This window comes from Akebia trifoliata, chromosome 1 (assembly GCF_017979445.1).
Source record: "Akebia trifoliata isolate Shusen 1 chromosome 1, ASM1797944v1, whole genome shotgun sequence".
In the NCBI taxonomy this organism is placed as follows: domain Eukaryota; kingdom Viridiplantae; phylum Streptophyta; class Magnoliopsida; order Ranunculales; family Lardizabalaceae; genus Akebia; species Akebia trifoliata.
The window spans coordinates 32005678-32023283 of NC_141375.1; the positions used below are offsets into that span (position 1 = coordinate 32005678).

General features: G+C 34.4%; 3 protein-coding genes across 3 annotated transcripts; 2 read left to right on the forward strand and 1 right to left on the reverse strand.

The window, feature by feature from the left end:
- The first annotated feature begins 296 nt into the window (after positions 1–296).
- Positions 297–3743, forward strand: LOC147411802 (cytochrome P450 724B1-like). The gene is made up of 9 exons (XM_086452589.1): positions 297–731; positions 930–1254; positions 1382–1534; positions 1636–1875; positions 1967–2053; positions 2161–2239; positions 2340–2446; positions 2905–3026; positions 3459–3743. The coding sequence occupies exons 1-9, from the start codon at positions 523–525 to the stop codon at positions 3562–3564; spliced, it is 1428 nt and encodes a 475-aa protein (XP_086308715.1). The 5' UTR covers positions 297–522; the 3' UTR covers positions 3565–3743.
- A 2611-nt stretch (positions 3744–6354) lies between these two features.
- On the forward strand, positions 6355–11157 carry COX15 (cytochrome c oxidase 15). Its single transcript, XM_086452602.1, has 7 exons — positions 6355–6595; positions 8394–8692; positions 9180–9405; positions 9488–9733; positions 9865–9975; positions 10302–10433; positions 10536–11157. Exons 1-7 carry the CDS (start codon positions 6419–6421, stop codon positions 10719–10721), a joined length of 1377 nt encoding a protein of 458 aa, XP_086308728.1. The 5' UTR covers positions 6355–6418; the 3' UTR covers positions 10722–11157.
- A 720-nt stretch (positions 11158–11877) lies between these two features.
- LOC147411804 (small nuclear ribonucleoprotein SmD1a-like) lies at positions 11878–15692 on the reverse strand. Its single transcript, XM_086452613.1, has 4 exons — positions 15540–15692; positions 15358–15434; positions 12385–12576; positions 11878–12240 (listed from the first exon to the last, which is right to left on the reverse strand). Exons 1-4 carry the CDS (start codon positions 15551–15553, stop codon positions 12179–12181), a joined length of 345 nt encoding a protein of 114 aa, XP_086308739.1. The 5' UTR covers positions 15554–15692; the 3' UTR covers positions 11878–12178.
- Positions 15693–17606: the final 1914 nt, after the last annotated feature.

The window sequence follows — 17606 nt, forward strand, 5'->3', positions numbered from 1 at the left end:
CTGATTTCTATAGCTGAAGTTGTTAATAAAATGAAACTCTCTTAAAATAGCAACCCCACAACGTCAACAACAAAAAAAAAAAAAAAAAAAAGAGGTAAATAAATGGTGGGCCCACGTACCATCAAAGAGCGTATTGTGACTTTAAATATCGTTTGAAAACTAATAATATGGCATGGCAGGCAATCAACAAATATTTGAATGGGGAGCAAATATAGAATTTAAGTTCTGGTTATTATTATTCAAATAAGAAAGTAGATCCTAGACTGGGCTGATTACATTACGTAGGCCGACTAATAATGTTAATCTCACCGACCTATAATAACCTGCAAAAAAAAAAAAAAGTTCAATTGCTTTGCTTCCTGTGTCAAATAAATAGTAGCCTCGCTTTCTCACCTCTATATATAGGAATTTGAGGGTGGTAGGCTTTGGAGCCAATTAAATTTGCAATTGCAGGGCGTTTTCAACTCAAAAACTGTGTCCATTGAAAATAGGAGAGACAGTTTAGTAGAATAGAATACACTCATGGTTGGAGGTCTTTGTTTTGTTGTTTTAGTTGGTCTGATTGGGATTTTTTTGGGTCTAATCTTCAATCATTTCTTCCCCTTGTTGTTGAAGTTTGGTGTTGCTCCAAGAGGCAGCTTTGGTTGGCCTATACTTGGTGAAACCCTCAGTTTCTTGAAACCCCATGCTTCAAATACTCTTGGCTCCTTTCTTCAAGGCCATTGTTCAAGGTAAAAATAATAATTAAAAAAAAAAACTCTTAATTTTCAACATTTTTTTATAATAATGACACCATCATTTCCATCACAAGACTTAGTTTCCTGTGCACTTTGGTTCTTTTCTTGATGTGGGTGTGGCTCATAATTACTTGTTACATTGAATAATCTAGGTGGGTGTCTAAGAGATTTGTAAGATTTTGGGTTTTGCAGGTATGGGAAAGTTTTCAAATCCCATCTATTTTGTTCCCCTACAATTGTCTCATGTGACCAAGAGTTGAACTACTTCATACTTCAAAATGAAGACAAATTGTTCCAATGCAGTTACCCAAAACCCATTCATGGAGTTCTTGGGAAATCTTCCATGCTTGTGGTGGTGGGAGACACACACAAGAGACTTAGAAACTTGGCTCTGACAATGGTCAGCACAACTAAATCAAAGCCTGAGTACCTCAATGATATAGAGAAGATAGCCATTGAGATATTGGGTTCATGGAAAGACGAACAAGAAGTCATCTTCTGTGAGGAAGCCAGAAAGGTAAATAAATCTCAAAAGAAACCCAAAACAATAAATCTCAAAATACCCAATAAAGCTAGAATTTTATTTATGAATTATTAGACAAAAAAATCAAAGGTACTCATGCAATTTTCTTTTAACTTCCCAGTTCACATTCAATGTAATAGTAAAGCAAGTCCTCGGATTAACACCAGATGATTCACAAACTACAAAGATACTCGAAGATTTCCTCACTTTCATGAAAGGATTGATCTCTTTCCCATTTTTTATTCCTGGCACCCCATATGCAAGAGCTGTTCAGGTAAATCTTTTTGATAACTTTCTTTCTTTAATATTGTTCATCATCTATTAACTTTTTAGAGGAAACACTCTTTGTGATCAACTTTTGGTCTCACTTTACAGGCTAGAACAAGGATATCTTCCACTGTGAAAGCAATTGTGGAAGAAAGGAGAAAAAATGGTGAAAATTCTAACAAGGGTGATTTCCTAGAGATTCTTCTATCAGTTAACACCTTGTCTGAAGATGAAAAAGTGAGTTTTGTTCTTGATTCTTTGTTGGGTGGCTATGAAACAACTTCTCTCTTGATGACCATGGCAGTACAATTTCTTGGTCAGTCACCAACTGCACTAGAACAGTTAAAGGTAACTTCCTTTTTTCTTCTCTTCTATGTCTTTTTTAAGTTCTATCTCAGAATTGAAATCAAATATAATTTTCTCTTATTATTTTTCACAGTTAGAACATCAGAATATAAGAAAAATCAAGCAAAAAGATGAGTATTTGAACTGGGAAGACTATAAGAAGATGGAATTTACTCAAAATGTAAGAATCTCTCACTCCCTAACTCAGTAATTTTTTTATTATAAACTTTCTTATTTTTTTCAAGGAAAATGATGGTGTGATTTGTTTTTGTGATATTTTAAATGTAGGTTATTAATGAAACTCTTAGGTGTGGGAACATTGTCAAATTTGTGCATCGAAAAGCTATCAAAGATGTCAGATTTAAAGGTTTCTATATAAATTAAACAAATTAGATACTTTACACATAATAATCTTGCATGCATGAGTTATTTAATTATAAGAAAAATCTGCTTTCTTCACATTTCAGATTATTTGATTCCATGTGGTTGGAAGGTCCTACCAGTATTTAGTGCAGCACATCTAGACCCATCTCTTCATGCAAGTGCACCAATGTTTCATCCTTGGAGATGGGAGGTAATATTTATTTTTATTTTATAAAATTTTCAATAAAAGTCATATTGTTATTTTAAGTAAAAGTGTAAAATAAATAAATAAATAAATAACAATGGTGGGGTTGTGGATCAGACTTTTACTTTCTATGGTCCTGTGCATCTGCAGCACTAATTATTTGCATAAAAGAGGATTACGACCCCAACATGTGATGGTCCCACTAAGAAAATCTCATGAGTCAACAGCCCACTAAACAGATTAACTATCTAATATCAATACTTGGTCTTGACCATATTCTATTATCTTAATAGATCCACATGGGTTTGCATCATCATCAGAATAGATTTTATTTTTATATATTTGGGGTGGGGGGGTTGTTTGGATGAGTCCCACCAAAAGTGGGTTCATCTTCTATAACCTGACTTTTGTTGTAATTATATTTTTATGATAGATAATTTGCAATAATAAAGTTATAATTTCAGGGACAGAACCAAACATGCAAGAAATTTACTCCATTTGGTGGAGGAGCAAGATTCTGCCCTGGATCTGAACTTGCCAAAGTGGAGACTGCATTCTTCCTCCACCACCTTGTACTAAATTTCAGGTAATTAGTCTGTTTTATTTCAGGGGGTGTTTGGTTGCAACAATAATAGTATATTTGATTAGAGTTGCAGGAGTTTTTGTAAGGCCATTTTTTTGAGTCCGACTAGCCTTACTTAGTGAGGAAAAAAAAGGCTTCACTAAGCCTCATCTGGGGACTAACAGGTCTCAAGATGCGTTAAACAAGACCTCCAGATACGTAGATGGACTTATCCACTGTAAAACACTTGATTGGTGATATATAGCACCATTGGATTTGTGCATTTTCACGGGTTGAAAGTTGAAACTCAATATTTTTTGTCCATGGGCCTGGCCCATAATTGAAATTTGCTTAAACCAACATAATTTTTGGATAACACAGTAGCCAAACAACCCCTATTTTCTCCATGTTATCTATTTTTTCCTTAAATTTTAAGGCCTTTTATCTTGTTTGTAGATGGAAACAAGAAGGTGTTGATCAACCCATGGCTTATCCGTACGTTGAGTTTCAAAGTGGGTTACCACTAAAAGTGGATCGAATCTTATCGGAGTCTCCCATTTGACTAGAGTGGACCACTGGGCGTCCCATGGGACTGGAAAGTTAAAGCACAGTATCAAATCTCTTATATGTGGGAAGGGCCTTATTGTAATATCTAAGAAGAAGGAGGTCCTTTTGTTAAATAGAGTTGTATTTGCAATCCTTTATTTCGCGCATAGCCCATAAATCTCTTTCTATTCTCAATTTACCCTCTTCACCTGAGATCTTTTACTTAATATCTCGAAACATTGGGGCAGCAATAAGAATTGGTTTTTTAAGATCTCAGTTTAATAAACCGATTGTGTTCGAATAGAATCAAATCCCTTTTGATGATATACAAAATATAAATAAAGTTGGTACATTTAAATAAAAAATGAAAAATAATTTAAGGAATTTCTCTCATTTTATGGGAGGACTTGATTGATCCATACCTGATCCTTGGTGATTCCCATATGAAATGGATCTCTAGAAAACGTATATTGATTCTTAGTTAATCTAAGTTATTTCTCTTATCTCAATTGTTAGTTTGATTGTGATCGCATGTACATGCAGTTTGTTGTTAGAAAAGTCTAATTTACTCTTTATAATAATATCGTCTTCTTCGTACATTTGTTATTAACGAGTTATATTTGAATTTTTTTGCGAATGTATCACAACCCATGGTTTTAAAATTTGGTTTCGCGTCTTATCTCGTTTTTCAATATGTTTGAGACTTGTTCAAAAAATCAAAAAATTGTGAGTCCTAAAGTTTGGTAAAAAATAGTGACTTTGTGAATTGATCTTGTTAAGTTCTGATACTGAATTAACTCAGGCAATACATCTCAAGCTCAGACGAGTTTTAAAATCATGTTACAACCCCAGTTCATAAGATCTTAATTTTTTAGCAACATTTAAATGTAGGTGCTTTAGAGTGGTGTCCCATTCCTATGTAGACATTTGTTCTTATTACAGACTAAATACATCAGGTTGCGTGTCATGAAGAGAACGGTTTAGTTAAAAGTTTAATGAATTTTAATTTCCAATCAAAACATATCACATAGACACTATTTCTATTCTCTTTATTAGATGGATTTCTGTTATCAGGTATATTAGTTCAATTCAAACCTTAGGAGTGAAGTCGAAAAAGACTACTCAAAGTATCCGAAAAAAGAAGAATAATCTTCCCCCGCAAAGTTGGCATTCATGGTACGAATAACTTGAAAGGATTACTTTGGGGGCCAAAAGGATATTAAATGAAAGTCACAACCGACTAGGTCACTTCCAATGCTTCTTCTTGTGGAGTCTGATGAGTATTACGTCCGAAATAGATAAGATTTATATATGCATTTTTTGAGAAGATTATTAAAAGAGGGTAAAATATTTTAATATTTATAAAAAATCTATTTTTTCAAAAATTATCAAAAACGATTCAAGTCATTGGACAGCTGGACTGTCCAACGTTTTAATGTGTACCTCTTAGACATTTTCATCATAGAAGTAATAAAACACATTAAAACACTAGATAGTCGGGTGAATTATTAAGATGTAGGGCTGTCCCGTGATTAAATCTTTTTTGATAAATTTTTAAAAACTAATATTTTTTATAAATATTAAAATATTTAATTCTCTTTTAGTAATTTCCTATTTTTTTTTACCATGAATAATTTTTATGTATTATTTAAGTTGGTATTAAAATGAAGGTAATCATAACGTTATTTTGCCTTGTAAATTTTTGTGCGAAAACTCATCTGATCATTGGTAAGATTCTTGATAGCAATTCAGAATACAACAAAAATTCGATTCATGAAAAATTCAAGTTCTATTCGATGTTTGATTGTAAAAATCCGATCTAAAATTTGACAAAAAATTAGATAAATGAAAAATATGTGGCATATACTTTATATGTGTATTATCCATTTCATTTCAAAAATTCAAAAATAAAAAATTCGGACATATGATGATGATGCTAGTAGTGATGGTGATGGTGGTGATAATGAGGACATTGAGGTTATTGTTCCATTGATTTTTAAAAGAAGATCAAAGTCAAGGGATAAATCATCAATTTGAAAAATTAAGATGTACTCTCAAATAAATGTAGAGCATGTCATTATTTTTTAAAAGATAAAATAGACACTTATCACGTAAAAAGGTGAATTCCTCAAAAAATTTGTAGCATCGTTTGAAAGTCGACTTGTTTTACACGTCACAACTTTAAGTTTACACTTTGCAACATACAACAAGTTAAAGTAGCATTTTTTTCCACTGAAGTTTATAAAATTTGTAAGTCATAAAATTCATAAAAAAAATGATGTTTATTCTTTTCAAACTTAAAATCTGTGAATTATTCAAATAATTCAATAATCTGAAAACTAATACTCATTGAAAAAAAAAATGAAAAAGTCATGAATTTTTCAAGAATTAAATGGGAGATTGCTAATAAGGGGTGAGGTAATGTCACCCTAGTAAAGTTTTTTCCATTCGATTTATAGCCGGATCACAAACATGATTTCAAAACTCTTCCGAGACCGAGACATATTGCTCAAGTTGTCTTGCTATCAAGCATGGACGAGATAGACAGACAAGTCAATTTTTTGGATGAGATATTCAATCCCACATTCATTTTTCATTTTTCATTTTTTTTTTTTAACAAAACGTCTCAAACATATCGGAAAACCCATCCAAAATGACTTGGTATCTGGCATGGACAAGACGAGACACGAAACCAAGTTTTAAAACCACAATCACAAATAACATAAATGCCCTTCTCATGAGCCAACATGCATCGCACGTGATACATGGCTGTACGAGTGTCCACTCCAACGCCCAAGTGATCACTAAAACGTAAAACCCCGGTAAAATCCCTCATTTGAGAATCGAGAGTGAAAGGGAAAGCGAGAGGAATGTTTCGGAGCAGATTGATTTCGCTTCTCCGAAGCAACAAAACCCTAAATTACTTCCCTCGCATCAAGGACACCTCTTCAAGGGTTTCAAATGAATCCTTTCTTCAATCCTCCAAACCCTCTGCTAGTTCATTTGCCCAAAAAAACTCTTTCTACGGCTTCAGATCCCTTTACAAGGTTCGAATTCTTCTATCCAACTTTCTGCTACGATTCATTTTCCGGGATTATGTTTTATCGTATTTCACTTGTTCATTCATTTGTCCAGATCCTATTGATGATCTATGGACAAAAACTACTGAAATTACGAACTACACTTTACTCATTTTATTCTGTTTGGTAGAAATTTGAACTTTTTTCAAGAAATTTAATTGGTTGATTGCAAGAATTAGGGATTTACGTAGAACTAAATTGATTCATAAAGTTGCAATGTTTGTATAATGTGATCATAAGATGTGGTGTTTCTGATGTTAGTTTTCATCGTCATCATCAAATCCTTACTTCAAAAATCTGGGTTCGTCAGTCACGTTCCTTCATTTAATTCTATCTATAGCTGTTTACGATGTTTGTAGCCTCAATTTTAATTCAATTAGAATTTTCAATCTCTTTGCCACATCTCCAATCCATGTCTCTAATAAAATTTTCCTTGAAATTGGCATCATCTCCGAACCAATTTGAACTCCAGCCGGCCCCTTCTCTAAAATGCTATTCATTCACTTGAAAAGTTGAAAAGAGAAGGGGACAAAAATGGTATTTAAAACATGTTCCATAAAAGGAGAAGATCAAAAATGATATTTAAGGAAAAAGGGTGATAAAGTAGGTATTTAAAAAAGGTGAATAATGATTTACAGAGTCCTTCAAAATTTCTCCAGATCTCTATATTTGAAGATGTAAACTGTGAAATAAGAGGAGGTTTCTCTAAAATAGAGACCAGTTTGAGTTAGGTTCTTACCTCTCTCCCTCTATATTTAGAGTTTTAGAGACCTGTTGGAGATGCTCTTACAATCTTGCATTATTCCAAAATTCTTCACCTCAATTTTAATTCAATTAGAATTTTCGGTCTCTTTACGCTCTTGCATTATTCCAAATAAATTTTGTTCGTCAGTTGTGTAACGATCGGAAGGCCTTTCTCGACTCCATCCTTGTAGAATTGAACTTAAGAGTAGTGACTTTAGCTCCACCTCTCCTTGAACCATTCATTGAGTTTAATGCAGAAACATTGTTTTATTTTCAATCACATTTCTTGACATACTGAAATCTTAGTTTCAAATCAAGCAAAGATGTGTTTGTTCAAGATGATATGTTACTCAACAGATTTGAAACACACTTAGTCCCCACCCACACACACACAAAATAAATAAATAAATAAAAGAACCTTCCTATCAGATTTCAGTACATGGCATTTTGTGTGTGTGTGTGTGTTGGGTAGGGGGGGGGGGGGTATCCATGGCTGTAGGGTAGTGTTTGTGTGTTATGTAGCTTGTGCTAATCATTGATAGATCCTAACCACAATTCTTTACCAAGTAATGTGGGACTCTTTTGAATTGAACCAATTTCATAGGTAAAGAATTTTACTGGCCATTTTCACTGTTTGCACTTCACTCCTGTTCTATGCTCCTGACATCTTTTTGTCGATTGACCAACAGTTTTGATTTCCCAATTTGCTTATGCATCTTATTTAAAAGATCTGGGCGCGACGCTCATCAAATTTGATAATAAGAAAGTGTTATTTTCACTACTTTCGTCATCCTTATTTTGTTATTGCTCATGGCATGATGACCCACATATCTGTTGGGAGATGGTATGGATTTGCAATTCTTGTGTTTATACTGCTTGTACTTATAACTTTTTATGTTTTTTCAGTTGGTTTTAAATCCCTACTTAATGACTGTCTGTCATTTAATGTTAAATAGTTTTTTTTGTTTTTGAGGGGGGAAAAAAAAAACTGAGTGATTTTATCTGTTAATTTGATTTTCAGGGATTTTCTAGTCCATGCTCAAGGAATATGACCACCACTGCATCCATCTGCTCGTCAAGTAAAGAGGGATTGAAGTTACTGGTTACTGCAGGACCTCGCGCTCAGAAAATGATAGGAATATGGATTTTTGGTTCTGCAGCTTGGGTGTTCAGTATGGTGGTACTTGGTGGTGTTACACGACTTACCCGATCTGGTCTGTCCATGACTGATTGGAAATTCACTGGCAAACTCCCTCCTCTATCAGAGGAGCAATGGTTGGTTGAATTCGAGAAATATAAGCAATCCCCTGAGTATAAGCGGTTAGTCTAAACAACATAACCACCAACCCTAATTATAAAAAAAAGGTCTAAACAACACAATGTCTCTTCACTAATTAAAAGCAATTATACCTGCTCTGTGAAATTCTGAAGTATGAGGTTTACTTAGAGATTTCAATATGCTTTCAAGTTGCAATGCTGTTACTCTTGAGTTTTCATTTTAATTGCTTTTAATTACATAGAACTTCGTCTAGTTCTTTATTTTTATTGTTATGGGTAAGCTAGACTTGAACCCACGACCTCAAAGTTGTTTTGCAATGTGTCGAACCAACTTCGTCTAGTTCTTGATAGAACAAGTATTTCTTGTTTAGAATAGCTATTCATATTCCATCTTTAATGTCTTGGTACCTTGTCTTAGTCATATTGGGCTTGTAACTAAGAAGAGATATCTCGGTTATTATATTGTTTTTTGTGGGATTACAAGATCCAGTAACCTTGGCAATCTTAATCACCCTTTGATCACTTGCAGAGTAAATAAAGGGATGAGCATTGAAGATTTTAAATTCATATATTGGATGGAATATGCACATCGGATGTGGGGAAGGGGGCTTGGTGTCATGTTTGCTCTTCCATTTACATATTTTCTTAGCAAGAGATTTATAACCTTTCGACTTGGTCTGAGACTCTCTTGTCTCCTTGCACTTGGTGCTGGGCAGGGACTAATTGGCTGGTGGATGGTGAAAAGTGGTTTAGAAGTAAGAAGCACTTAAACATTCTTTTAATGTGTGTTGACTTGTTTTAGTCATGAAATTCACTAATATGGTTCTGCTTTCGTAGGAGCCAGTTTCTGAATATGTTCAGCCGAGAGTCAGCCCTTACCGTCTTGCAGCTCATCTTACATCAGCGTTTGTTATATACTGTGGCCTTCTTTGGACTGGTCTTTCAGTTGTCATGCCTGAACCACCTTCTGAATCTCTTGCTTGGGTTCGTGGGGCATCTAAAGTTCAGAGACTTGCCCTCCCTATAAGCTTCCTTGTTGGCATTACTGTTGTGTCAGGAGCTTTTGTCGCAGGAAATGATGCTGTATGAAATTATTCCCATTCTTCTCATTTGTTTCATTATTTTCAAATATTTAGTGGATAGCCTAGGTGGTTGTCACTTGTCACCCAAAAGCAAATTATGATGTAATAACTGATCACATGCTCGGTTACCAGGGTCATGCTTTTAATACTTTTCCAAAGATGGGTGATACATGGATTCCAGATGATATTTTTAGCATGGAACCACTTATGCGCAACTTCTTTGAGAACACATCAACCGTACAGGTAACCTTTTCCATGCTAAGTTATTGGGTATACAGATACTTTCATGGTTTTATTTGTCGATTTGACAGTTTAAATTGTAGTTATCTATCAAATTATTTTTTATGAAAGTGTTTTCCTAACCTTTATGGTGATTTAGTCTCTCTATTTTTGTGATTGACCATGCTTTTCAAATGAGGCAGGCTTGATTTGCTTCCGATTCAGTAAACTATGTGCACTAGCTTAAAATGAGAAATGGCTAATAAGGCCTTTCGTACCCAGAAGTTCTTTAAAGAGTATTATTATTTCAGTAGTAATTAAATTATATTCATTTTTTGATTGTTTTACAGCTCGATCATCGTATTCTAGCAACGACCACATTGCTTTCAATCTGTGGTTTGTGGTGGGCGACAAGAAAGTTGGACATACATCCTGCAGTGAAATCTTTAATTGGGAGCACCATGGGCATGGCTGGTCTTCAGGTTGTTTTGTGTTCACATATATAAAATGTGTCTTTCCTAGTGCCAATATGTTTTTTAAGTAATTGCTTAGTAACTGTTTCCTTAATTTTATCATTATTGCAGGTCACACTGGGAATATCTACACTTCTCACATATGTTCCAGTTTCCCTTGGGTCTGCCCATCAAGCTGGAGCATTAACTCTGTTGACACTTATGATCCTCCTAACCCATTCTGTGAGAAGACCTTCGATGAATCTGCTCAAAACTTTGGGTTCAGTTCCAAGAACGCAAGCTTCCATTGGGTCATAATGGCCCCCCTTGTCGAGAGATGGGCCACAATTTTGTTCATCTTATTAGGCATTTATGAAGGTGTTGTCCATCTTGTTTTTCTGTTAATATTGTTTTTGGCAGGCAGGCAGCTTGAAGATTTGGATTTTGGGTTATTGTTGCTTAATCTCTGGTTTTAGAGTCCAAAATTCATATATTGATGAACATGGAAAGCCTTTATGATTTTTTGACAAGGAAGTGCTGCTAATGGGCAAGTATTTAAAGAGATGAAAAGGAAACCCGTAATCTAAATGTACTTGGTTCATTTAATGTTGTAGCCTTGTAGAAGCCAATTACAGCTACATTAGGCCTTTTTACCAGTTGGATATTTAATAATTTGTAAGATTTTGATTAATGGAAATGCTTTTATAGAGTTCAGTACAGAACTGTTGAATTGGGAAAAGTTGGAACTTCTCAATCTCTTGCAAATTTTCTTTTCTTGATTTGGTTATTTGTTAATTCTTGGGTCTTTGTAACTAACGCATCACAGGGTAATTACTTTATTTTCTTTTTTAATGCTGGGTAATTTTTGGAAATTTTGAATTGGTGTGTGCTTTTAGTTTTGGGTTGGGATCCGTTCACTCGTGAAGAGTGAGAAAACACATGATCTCCACCAAGTGAACACAAAATCCAATAGTTAAGATTTATCCACATAAACAAAAGGCTAAGATTTAGAATAATTCATCGTTTATCGATTGATTTGCCTTCTAACGTAGATTGATTTCAAAGAACTATCATTTGCATCCGCCCACACCCTGTACCATGAACTTTTCTTCATTCCCACATATGCTTGATAAACTCTTTTTGTTGTTTTACAGCTAGATCATCATATTCTACCAACTGCAATATTGCTTTCCATAGGTTGTTTGTGGTGGGCGACAAGAAAATTGGACAAACATTGTTTGATTGAGAGTAGCATGGGCATGGCAACTCTTCAATTTACTGTCCAGAAGAATCCTCTGATTTCCCCCATCTCCCCCCTAGATATAAGTCATCAAAGACATTCGTAAATGTTGAAAAGGCAAATATTTTGCATTTTCATCCTTTTGTAATGTACCAAGGCATTAATTAGTATATAATGCAAGACTGTATATTTTAACACACTAGTGCCATATGAAAATTTTGCAACAAGTGCCTCTTGTTGATAATGATAAAACTTCATTAACCTGCTGAAACAAATTGAATGTTTATAGATCTCATTCCATTCATCCCCACATGGTTTAATAAATCAATGTGCTCTAAGATAGCATTTCTGTTTGAAATACTCAAATAACAAAGGCTTAAGTAACATTAGGACATCCTAGCAATATAATAAAAAAGGTAAGTAGAAATCTTGCTGTTCTTAAGCTTCAAACAAACATCTCCACTAAATTTCTCCCCATGCACGCAAGCTATTTGTACATAAGCAGATGCTGCAAAAATTGGTAAGAAGGCAACACCTAGCGTCCTCGGCCACGCCCACGTCCACGCCCACGGCCTCGACCACGTCCCAAAGCCCTCCCTGAAGATAAAAAAAGACCAACATAGATTTTAAATAACAGGCACAATCCAATTCAAACAAAAGTCCAAAACGAAATTTTGTTGAAATTGTGAAATGTTTTTGATCAATTATCATAAATGATTTGCACCATAAATAAAAGTATACCAGCAGTTGGCTTTTTGGGTTTGACCCTAGGAGTCTCCTCAACGAGTAAAGTCTCAAGGTTTATGCTATCAGGAAGGATGTAATAACGAATGTTGTTACCCCTCACACTCAGGTGATCAAGAGTCACTGGGTTTTTCCCCTTCAGTGTCAGTTTCACCGTCTTCAAATGAGTATTCATACTAATATCCACTCCTGCAACAATCCAGACATTAGTCAGAAGACATGATTTCACAAAAAAAATTAGCTGTTTCTAGTTCTTTCTTCTACCAATCACTGCTATTTATTTATTTATTTTATTATAAGCAAGATAGTTTTTTTTTTTTTTAAATAGGTATAAAGTTGGTGGTTAGCAAATGAAGTTGGTTCAAGAGGGTTTGAATCTAGGACGTGGGAACAACACTCCACACGTCTTACCACTTAACTAAGTTGGAACTTCGGATAAGCAAAGATGGTAGTTTGTAATCAGGCAGGTGAAGGCAGGTTTTCAGCCAAGGTCATGGAACCAACATTCATAGGCATTAACCAACTTAGCAAGCTGGCACCTTTCCAGTCACAGTTATTATTAGTATCGAAAAGTTGTTCTTGGATATGGTAAATCAGGCACAAGCAAACAAGTCTACATCAAAGAACAATTGCAATTGAAAGAATGATGATTAGCTGCATATATTCTAGATGCCAAAACTCCATTCGCGACATACCTTTGAAATAAACTTTGAATACTAAAACTTCACATATTTTACAAATGCTTTCTTATACTTTCCTTATTATTATTTTTTTAACTTCTAAGTTAAATATGACTAAAATATTACATTATAATACATGCTTAAGTGTCAGAACTTCAGTCTCAAAGGATTGTGTTAGACGCCTTGTACCATCATCGAACTTACATAGTTAGGTGCTTACCCAACAGTGCTATCAAAACAAAAGCCTCTATTATTCAGCAAACCAGCAATTATTGAATGTTCAAGAGATCTGACTAGAGCTACATTTAAGTTTCCGTAGAATGAGTGAACAGAAATGAAACATTCCGATTCAGATACCATTTCTGTATCTTCTTTCCCCCTACAATTTTTTTTGTTTTTTTTGATAAGCCAAAATTTTTATTAAGAATAAATGTGAGGTCGGGTGAGGTGACCAACCAAGCAACGACCGAATACAAAGCCACTAAAGTAATTGAAGATTGCAAACCCGATCCCAATTGACTACAAAATCATCAAAACCCACCCCTTTAAATTGGTCAAAAGCTTTGCACCAATAGAAGGAGCATAGTACTGACAAGATAATCGATTGAATGTCCGATGATTTAGCTTCAAACACTCTCCTATTCCTTTCTTTCCAATGCCCCAACATTGGATAAACCATCCTTCAAATAATTGCCTCACTGTGGCTGGGATGCACCTGACAATACCGAACAGCCCAAAGAAATGACCCCAAATCTGGGCAGCAAATAGACAATGAAGGAAAAGGTGGTCCCCTGATTCACCGTTGAGGAGACACATTGACAACCATTAACCCCCCAGAATCCCCTCCAAATCAGGTTGTCCATTGTTAGGAGTCTACCCCAAACTGCAGTCCAAATAAAAAATTTCAGTTTGGAGGGAACTGTGGGTCCCCAAACAGCCACCAATGGAGCTCAATGTAACCGTACAATTTGAAGCTCTGTTGAACCTTATTCATGGACTACCATTTTGTTTTACTCATAAACATATTTGGGGAACAAATAGACAATAAAAAGGAAGACAAATGAAGTAAAGTTCAAGTAAGAGTGTTTTACCATTTATTTAAGTTCAAAAAAATGATTTTTATCAACTGTTTAGAATTTTCATTTGAGCGATAAGACACGTGTGTGAATTTCATGCTAAATTTTTCTTATTTTGAACTTTTAGAGAATTTTTCTTATTTTATTCTCTTGCCCATTTCTAATTTTACTCATACATTTTTGTGCTACAATTTCATGAGATTACAGAGACAATTATATTTAGTGATGCACAAATGGAGTTAGATTTCCGAAGAAGAGTGATGACATGAAGACACTTTGGATCATGCTTTCCCAGGGCTATACAGATTAAATCAATTTGAAGGAATTGGTGGTTGATTTTTTTTTTTTTTTTTAATAAGTAAAATTGTAGAACTAATTGGTGCTTGATTTTAACAAGGTAGTATCTTCTGAAAGGGATTTACATCTACACGTGGTCACTAAAAAGTTCAGAAGATGTTTAGCTATGACCAGTGCTCAAAGTTTTTTTTTTTAAATGGACACAAAATAGATAATGAAGATTCTCCTTTTGATCATTTCCAAGGCTTCACCCTAGTGGAACACCCACTTTATTTGAATAAGTTCATAAAACATCAATTTCTCCAAAGATGGAGACTTTCTTTGGAAAGTCAATTGATGGTTACAAGTTTCACGTGCCAAAAAACTCTCCTTTTATATGATTTCTTCTAATTTGTTTTGCTCAATGAACGTGTACTAGTGAGGGCTCTATTGCAAAACTCAAAACACTCAACCAAATCCCATTCTAAATTGATAAAGGAAATTTCCAAATTTACTTGATTCTTTAATTCTCATTGCATATTTATATCCTATATTCCATTATTCTCTTCCAAATAAGGAAACAAAGAACCTCAAATCTACTACTAGCTCCAAAAGTTGAAGATGTTTACTAATGGCATGGAGAGATCTCCATCAACTAATCACATAATAGAAGAACAAACAAAAAGAGAAACTCCTATATTCCATTATTCTCTTCCAAATAAGGAAACAAAGAACCTCAAATCTACTACTAGCTCCAAAAGTTGAAGATGTTTACTAATGGCATGGAGAGATCTCCATCAACTAATCACATAATAGAAGAACAAACAAAAAGAGAAACTTTAGGGTTTAACAAAAACCCTAACCGTACGGTAACGCAAATGAGAATCAGAAGATCAGTATATGTTAATTAGAAAACTGAAACAAAGCGATGGAGGAACCTGTGATGGTGCCATGAACAACAGTCCCGTTCTTGAGCTCGATTGATACAGTTTCGTTGTTCAACTTCATCAAAAACCTTTTTATTTTTGGAATCCAACAACGCAAACAAGGAGAAGATCAGATATTGGAATTAATGTTTCTAAGAACAAAAAATTAAACAGAGAGAAAAACAAAATCGTACCTAACGAGCTTCATTTTTGGGCGATTGAGAGTGAGAGAAGAACTCTAGGGCTCGAAAAGCAAAGCCAGTTGATAAGCGGGAGCATAAACCCCCTTTTAAAACTCCATCGAATGGATGGTATGTTTAGACTTTTAGGGCATATGCGTTAGAGTTTTTGGTATTGGACCATGGTCCAATTTAAAGGAGATATCGAGAGAAGATGCACCATTGTCATTCTGGACCAGGGCTACCAATGGGCCGGGTCGTAAACAGTTCGATCCTAATTGGGCTTCAAAAATCTAGTCGGAGCCCGGCCTGTCTAATGGTCGGGTTTGGTCCCTAAATTATGTATACCCGAGTCCAAATGAGAAACAATAAATTTGGGTCTAAGATATTCTTAAGATCTATCCCGACAGTACTACAAACCAACGTTATTTTGATTTGATTAGGGCAATTCAAAATATGCCTCGATAAATGTTGGTCTTTGCCAGTGACATCTCCTTTATATCAGATTTCTCAAATATGCATTATCAACTTATATCATCATTGGTATTTGCAACCTCTGTTCTTCAATGTGCTTATGAAGATCGTATAAGTTTACTTCACTAAGTGCAAGAAAAAATGACTTCATAAGGGCTCACAAACACCAAAGATGAGGATACACAAATTCTAGTATAAATATATTAATATAGTAAGAATTATTATATTTTCCAAAGCCCTTCCTCAGATCTAACTATAGGAAAACATCAGTAGTTGACCCCATCAAGTAAAGAGGAAAAAAATAATAAAGTTGGAAGGGTATTATCGAAAAATAGAGAGGAAAAGAGGAAAGACAATAAAGTTGGAAGGGCATTATATTAAAAAGGGGGAGGTATAAAAGGAAAAAAAATAATATACAAAATTTAGAAGCATTTTTTGAAAAAAAAATTGTCAAAAAGGAAAAATAATAAAATTAGGAATATTCTAGGAGGGTGGGTGAAGATAAAAAGTAAAAAAGAAAAAAAAATCTGTGAGATACTTTCTATGTAAATACCAAGATAAAGGAAAGAGAACAACATTGTGTTTTATTATATAGATTTTATTTATGAGTTCATGACGTGAAAATTTTTTAGAATCGTGGATCTACATACCTCGGGATACATGATTCCCTTAAGATACACTTTTTTACAGGGATGTGCAATCGTGTATCCCAAAGCATACAAATTTATAGTATTCGAACTTTTCCCGTCATGAAGTCATTTGAGTATGTCACCTAGCGAGTGATAATATATTATTACAACTCTTTATTTATCTATATTATTGATGTGGGATACGATGATCCTTGGTATGTCATATAGTTAGGTTTTTATTCTTTTTTAACCAAATTCGTTCTCTTTCAATTGATAAATGGTGTACCAGAGAATAAAAGTTAACTTTTTCTGTGTTTTTTAATTTTTATTTTTTGTAATAGGGAGAAAAAACAAAGATTTGTTTTCGCATAAACACTCGGAATTCGTGCCAGTTAGTTATTGGATGTTGCATCTAACTTTCTTTCTTCTTGTAGGGTTGCTATATAGGTGAGGAAGGGAGGTTGGTTTTCTTACCATCATCGTGTTATCGTGAGACGCGGTTTTATCATAGGTGGGAGTGTGGCGCGGGACCGACCGCTTAAATTATGTTAAAAACCACTAGAATGTGTGCCACATTTTCCAATATGAAGGTGGTAAAGCATCCTTATCTTCCATCTGGGGCACACATTTTTTAACTTTTCATGAATTGCAAATTTTTGTTTTTTTTTGTTTTTTGTTTTGGCTGTTGAGTAGTTTGACATAGCGGTCAACGTTTTGGTCAATATTAGAGATATATATGACGTACCTTTCTTGACCAAGGTCTTCTTTCATGAGCTAACACATAATGATTTAAATACCCTTGTCTTTAATCTTTAACTAAAATCCTTGATTTTTCTACTCAAAATCAGTTATCATCTTCTTTTCTTCTCCCAAGAAAAAGTTATCTCACTCTTGAGATTTGTATGTTGAAATAGGTAGAATTTTTAGATAATTCCCAAAGCATCCTCAACTTTTGAGAATTAATTTGAATAGTATAATG

What these genes read in the sequence shown, in the direction of transcription:
- LOC147411804 (XM_086452613.1), bottom strand. An exon ending in TGTTCATGGCACCATCACAG is followed by an intron (nt 12,577 to 15,357) that starts GTTCCTCCATCG and finishes GGATTGTTGCAG; the next exon opens with GAGTGGATATTAGTATGAAT. An exon ending in ACCCAAAAAGCCAACTGCTG is followed by an intron (nt 12,241 to 12,384) that starts GTATACTTTTAT and finishes TTTTATCTTCAG; the next exon opens with GGAGGGCTTTGGGACGTGGT.
- LOC147411802 (XM_086452589.1), top strand. Translation starts at nt 523, where the DNA reads ATGGTTGGAGGTCTTTGTTTTGTTGTTTTAGTTGGTCTGATTGGGATT. An exon ending in CTGCACTAGAACAGTTAAAG is followed by an intron (nt 1,876 to 1,966) that starts GTAACTTCCTTT and finishes TATTTTTCACAG; the next exon opens with TTAGAACATCAGAATATAAG. An exon ending in AGATGGAATTTACTCAAAAT is followed by an intron (nt 2,054 to 2,160) that starts GTAAGAATCTCT and finishes TTTTAAATGTAG; the next exon opens with GTTATTAATGAAACTCTTAG.
- COX15 (XM_086452602.1), top strand. Translation starts at nt 6,419, where the DNA reads ATGTTTCGGAGCAGATTGATTTCGCTTCTCCGAAGCAACAAAACCCTA. An exon ending in GCTTCAGATCCCTTTACAAG is followed by an intron (nt 6,596 to 8,393) that starts GTTCGAATTCTT and finishes TTTGATTTTCAG; the next exon opens with GGATTTTCTAGTCCATGCTC. An exon ending in AGAACACATCAACCGTACAG is followed by an intron (nt 9,976 to 10,301) that starts GTAACCTTTTCC and finishes ATTGTTTTACAG; the next exon opens with CTCGATCATCGTATTCTAGC.